This window comes from Limulus polyphemus, unplaced genomic scaffold, assembly GCF_000517525.1.
Source record: "Limulus polyphemus unplaced genomic scaffold, Limulus_polyphemus-2.1.2 Scaffold326, whole genome shotgun sequence".
NCBI classification, from domain to species: Eukaryota; Metazoa; Arthropoda; class Merostomata; order Xiphosura; family Limulidae; genus Limulus; species Limulus polyphemus.
Window position 1 is genome coordinate 375,147 of NW_013665936.1, and position 6,484 is coordinate 381,630.

General features: G+C 33.5%; 1 protein-coding gene across 1 annotated transcript in view; it reads right to left on the reverse strand.

Moving 5' to 3' along the window:
- Positions 1 to 5,822, reverse strand: part of LOC106457403 (dopamine D2-like receptor) — a 44,231-nt gene extending 38,409 nt beyond the window's left edge. Inside the window, 1 exon segment of the mRNA XM_022383318.1 lies at positions 5,066 to 5,822. Within this exon segment, the coding sequence (XP_022239026.1) occupies positions 5,066 to 5,566 (501 nt within the window). The 5' untranslated portion in view covers positions 5,567 to 5,822.
- Positions 5,823 to 6,484: the final 662 nt, after the last annotated feature.

Consider the following 6,484-nt stretch of genomic DNA (forward strand, 5'->3'; position numbering starts at 1 on the left):
AAATATTGGAAGTCTTGTTCTGATCCTCTTGTTAGGTTTAAGTTATGACAGTTAGATTTTTATTTTGGCATCATGCATTTACAACAAATGTGAAATTGGTTTGTTTGGACTTCTGTCAAACGGGTTATTGTTCTTTTTGTCAGATGCCATTAGAATTTATTACTCATTTACTCTTTCAGTGTGATAAGGTTTAGCAATTGTGGAATTTTGTTTTTTATTTAATTTCAAATATGGTGGGCCATGTACTCTTTCAAAACAAATAGTTCAGAGCCTGCAACCGAAGGAGAGGTGAATTACAAGGGTAAAGAGCAGCAAAGCTAAAAGCTGACAGTTAGAAAAGCAGATAGGAGATTAAAAATCGCAGGAAGAAAGTAAGAAGAATCAAATTGCTTTTAGGTTCCCGACTCTCTAGGTTACAACGTTCCTAATAACATCATACATAGGTCATAAATAATGTAAACAAAATTACCATACTTTTAAAATTTAATCCTACTAGTTACTGCTGGAATTCCCTTTGTATTTTGCATAGAAAATGGATAGTTTTATCCAATGATTTGGGTTAGTTCTTTACTCTGAGTATTGCAACAGGACGAAACATAATTACTCAATATGATACAAGATATGGGCCTTTGTCTTGGTAAAGAATATAAAAACAAATGGGTATTTTGAGGATAAGTAACTAAGTCAGACGAACATGTACACTGAAAATTTCTTTCACATACGTAAATCAAATAATCACGCTGCGTAGTGGATTTATTCACTGTCTTTGTAGTAAATAGAATACACAGTCGTAAAACGCACACATCTTACCGCATCTTGTAATGAGAGACAGGTGGCCAGATGGACTGAAAAACTGGCAAAATGACAAGTAGATAGTTAACAAACTCTAATCCATCCCATGCCAAGATTGCACATAGGATCTGGTGCTGAACTCCGATTTATTGGCACCAGCGAATGAGAACGTGATGCCTCCAGCTTGAACAGGATACAAGTTCACTGCAGGTTAACTTTCCAGTTAACGGCTGGTATCCATGATACTGCTGGGTAGGATGTAATAAAGTTTCTTGCTCAAGTACACAAAGGCATGACAATAATTTAACGCTGAAAATTTGGTTTCGATACTCGCGGTGAGCACAGTACTGCTAGCCCATTTTGTAGCTTTGTGATTAACAACAAATAAACAAAACGTCTATAATTAAAATTGCTGGATTTGTAAGCATCAAGATCTCGGTATGGATGCTCCAGAAAAGACAAATCTAATCTATGGACATTTCTGCTTACATTTTGAAATATGTTAATCGGTATAATATTTATATTTCTCTTTATTTTCTAAGCGTACTTCGACCTAAACATAATTAGGGTGTGTTAAAAAGTTAAATCATTGCCTTGTCTTTGCAAGCCACATTGTGCCGGTGCTTTCGAATTCTTGTTTGAAGCGACACAAGTGGATTAGAATGATGACGCATTCCCCTGGACGGTACATCGCAGGTTAATCTCTGCTAACAGCTGGGTAAACTGGAGCAAGTGAGGAAAAGTGTCCTGTTCGAGGACACAACATCAAGACGCGATTCAATCTCGAACTTGGCTACGTGCCGAAACGCGAAGCCACTGATCCATACTGCCTGCAGATACTTAAAATATATACATTTATGAGCTTCGTTTGGTATTTGACGTAATGCTTTTCTTGTGTCATATTTCGATGATAAAGCTATCAGCTTCCACATGATGTATAGTTTTGGCTTAAAGAGCAACCTTTCTTTTAAAGGTTGAAATACAGGTAATGGAATATGCTGGAATTTTACTTGCCTTCGGATAGGTTCCAGTTTAAGTGTTATTAGCGCGAATAAAACTTCATTATATCAACAACCGTTTTATTTGTAAAAAACTTTTAATATATTCTTTCACAACCATATATAAGATGTGTTAAAGTAAAACATTGGAGAAACTTCTAAAATTATGATATCATTACTTTGAATTATGGTATCCTTACTAATTTCTATTAAAAGGTAATTCATGCAAATTATTACCGTAAATGTCTTAAAACATCCATTTCAATTTGCCAAAGGAAGAATGTAACTTAGATTAAAAATTAGGATAATTTTAAAAGCTAGGATTAGATATGCTTGGGTGTTTTTTTTCTGAGCTGGCACATCTTGGCGGAGAGGTAATTGATATATGGAAATATTAAATATTGTTCAAATGGCACAGATATCAATAATTACATTATGTATTGATTTATGTTACTTGTCTTTCCTAAAGAATTAAATTGTCAATCAGCTACTGTCAACTTATTCTATTGTTTTAGTATGAATTTGAAAATCAAAAGTGTTTTATATTGAGATATTCAAGAGAGCTACTAGTACCTTCACAGCTAATAGTATGAACCGAAAATCAATTAGATCTTGCTGCTACGAAATAACAATGATTAAATAAAAATAAGTTAAAAGAAAAGCAAAGCGTTACACGCTACTAAAGTTTTATATAAAACAAAACTAATTACCATATAGAAGTAAAATAAAAAAGCTAGGTTAATATCGTCAGGAGTTTGTACTACAACTTTTTTTTAAATCAAACTGCGTTATTTGTAAATGGTTCTTGGAATATTACTCTTGGATTTATTTTTCAAATGTGAGTGAAAACTATGGGAGATAGGAAAGTTTGAAATTTCAGAATTCTTCGGAAGCGAAAGGCTCGAACCTGCGACTTTACTAAGAAGACCGATGCTTTGACTCAAATGTTAGTAGACTTAGCATGGCCAGGTGGTTAGGGTGTTTGACTCGCACTCTGAGGGTCGGGGGTTCGAATCCCCGTCCCATCAAATATGTTCGCCCCTTTCGGGCGTGGGGGCGTTATAATGTAATGGTTAATCCCGCTATTCGTTGGTAAAAGAGTAGCCCAAGAGTTGGCGGTGGGTGGTGAGGACTAGCTGCCTTCACTGCTAAATTAAGGACGTCTAGCGCAGATAGTTCTCGTGTAGCCTTGCGCGAAATTCAAAACAAACAAACCAACTCAAATGTTAATCTCACTGTTCATTCATTCAGAAAAGTCTAAATTACCTTTAAAAAATATGCTCTCCAGTGGCTCAGAAGGTAAGTCTGTAGCATTACACTGCTTAAAATCAGCATATCTTTTTTCATTTTGTGTTTTCGTGATACAGTTTCTATTTGTTAGCAATTACAAGCGGCAAGGAGCCTAAAACTTGTATGAATGTAAATGTTTACATAAAATTTTCAAATGCTAAAAAGTAATAAGATGTATTTGAAAATTAAAAAACGTACAAATTCGTGGATAAGGCATCATCATTTCAAAAACAGTAACAACTAACTTTACTTGGCACCATCATTTTTTAGTTGTTACTGTTTTTGAAATGATGATGCCGAAGTAAAGTTAGTTGTTACTGTTTTTGAAATGATGATGCCGAAGTAAAGTTAGTTGTTACTGTTTTTGAAATGATGATGCCGAAGTAAAGGTTAGTTGTTACTGTTTTTCTTTACTCGCATATTTTTTTTCTCCTAAATTTCTTTCTGGTAATTTGTAATGGTATGATATTTTATAATCAACAAAGTGTGTTGTTTTTGTGTTAACTTGTAATATGGTCGAAGAACATGGTGAATTAAGAAGATTAAGCTGACTGCTAGTTTTCCTGTTCATTGTTGTTACCCTCAAAGCTGCACAATGGGCTTCCTGTGTTCTACTCTCTGCGATATCTCAACCCGATTTTTATCGCTATAAACCAACAGCCATCTGTTAAGCCATCGGGGGTCTGACTGCTGCCGTGACACTCCAATGTGAAATTGCGCTGACGCAAAAAAAAGTCCAAGTGTTAAGATGTTATTGTTGGAAAATTATCCAAATTATCAGGTTTTAAAATTTATATTATGAAAAGCCTTGTTTCTATTTGTGGAGTTTATTTAATATATGAAAATATAATGTAATGTAGTATATCCATAAGGGAATGAACATAAGCGAAATTAGTTCGTACTTAACGTTAATTTTTTTCTGAATTCCAGCCAATAGTTGGAAAGTAAACTTGGGTATCGTGTTCATTACTAATAATTATGATTAAAAAGTAACGAATGTCAGATATATATATATATTTAACTTTGTAGTTAGGGGCACTCGTGGTTAAACGATGAAACCAGAGTTTTTCACTTTCAAACAGAAGTAATGTAGCTTATTCAGCTGATTCTGTTCTTTTTTTGTCCTTCAAATAGGAAAAACGGGCAATTCAATTGGTGCCTTCATTTACTTGAAGCAGAAGACAAATATCACTGTAGATGTCATCCTAAAACTAGGAGAGCAGTCGTAAATCAAATTGGTTAAATGACATTTTCAAGCAAGAACCACATATGTGGATGAAGAATTTTGTGAGATCCTGATCACAGCAGGGTGCAATGATTTATACTTGCTCCTGCCAACACTGGATAAAACTGCATTCCATTCTTACAAGAACCACCTTCACCTCTCTCTCTCTCCTAGTTTCATCTAGCTTCACAGACAAATACCAAGAAAACTTGCTGGCTCTTTTATTTCTTAGTAGAGAAACGCTTAAAGCCATACAGAAATAGTGATGTTCGTAGAAGAACTTTCATAATGTAAGGTCCATCAGAATTTATGAAGTATGTTCTGTCAACTCGGTTATTCTGCCTACTACGTACACATACTTGTACTAGTCTTATTGCCAAATAAGGAATACTCGACTTTAAGATTTGCAGCAATGAATTGAAATATTTTGACCAAAATAATCATACTTTAGATAAAAAAGAATACAGTATTGTAAAGTATTGATCATAAAGAAAAATTTATACTCTGATAAAAAATGTGATCGAATTTGAAAAAACAAACAAACAAATCCATAAAGTAGACAATTCGATAAAAACATAAATAGCTAAGTGTACTGATTAACGTCGAAAGATAAAAATCATAAAGTGATAGATATTATTTATTTCAGTACATTCATTTTCTCACAATGTAAAAAACAATAACATATAATCAGAACTCTATTTCGTCATCAAAACTAATTCATTCCACTTTTTTTAAAATAAAGGAATAAATTTGGACTTACCAGCACATATACGGCGAATGGCATTACTACTGCTGAAACTAAGAGGTCAGCGAAGGCCAAACTCACAATGAAATAGTTGGTTGCAGTTCGAAGTGTTCTCTCTTTGTAGACACTTAGTATTACAAGGATGTTTCCGACCACTGCCAGAAAGGGAAGTAAGACTAGCACAAGCGCCCAATATCCCCTTTCCGAACTCTCCATAAGCTCTAATGTATTGTTATTCTTTGTGCTTAACTTCCAGCATTCTGTGTTATTGCTGCTGATTGATGATAAACAGTTTCGAAAAACCTCAGTGCTGTTTCCTTGGTATGAAAAATTTAAAGTTGGCCACAGAAGCGCGTTTACTGAAAAATGTTTCTCAAGTATTATGTTTTCGATGTCTGTTTGGGTTAGCTCTTGTATGGTATCATAATAAAATCCATTTTCCTGTATTCCTGTCATATTGAACATAATTTCCCAATCGGAATTTGCCCCTGTAAAACTAGTTCCTTCTCTATCCATTACTATTTTGCCCCAAAAACCTTAGATGACCGTAATATTGTTTTTTTTTCATATCATTATTAAGAGTGCTAAATAAGAATATATTGTTTCGGTAGTAGTTTGTTTAAACCGAGCTGAGTCATAGTGCTACTTGGGGACCATAACGTGTCTTTCGAGTTTACGCTAGCTTTATATGTGAAACCGTTCATTTATTTAGAAAAATGGCGTAAAGCTCTAAAACATTCAACGTTTATCATAATTTTTCATATAAGGAAAGTAGTTATAATAATAAATGATATTTTCTGCTCACAAAAGCCTCAGTTTTATATTTATTTATATGTATATTTATTAGTTGATTTTAGTAGCATTTCTTCTTCTTCTAGGTTTTAAGTGATTTTTTTAATATCGTAATTAATTCTGCCTTATTATTCAGTTTATAATGAATACGTCTATGTTAATTAGTTCATACGTCCCTTTATTGAGTGTTAGGTTAAAATTAATGTAATGTTTCTAAGTCAGTCTTTTTAATAAATAACCTCAGCTTGATACTATCTTCTTTTTTAAGCCTTCCGAGTCTTGAAAATGTTTCGTCATCTGAAAATAGTAGAAACATGAGACCACTTAGTTATTGAAGGTTAATCACATTTTTTTCTCTATTTTTTGAACACAAACATAAATAATACCCATTCTCTTGGAAATTAATTATAACGATGTGAGCAATACAATTCATCTTTACACATCCTATTCAGATTTAATATTTGCACCAGAAACTTCATTAAAGGAACTTGTTATGCGAGATAAATATAATCTAATTTTAAGAAGCACGTTTTACTGTTCAGAGCGTCTACGAAGAGAAAGACGCAGAAAAAAATCACAAATGAAATACCACAATAACAATTAATACTGTGCCAGACAAGAAAAATATCAGTTTTCCTTGTC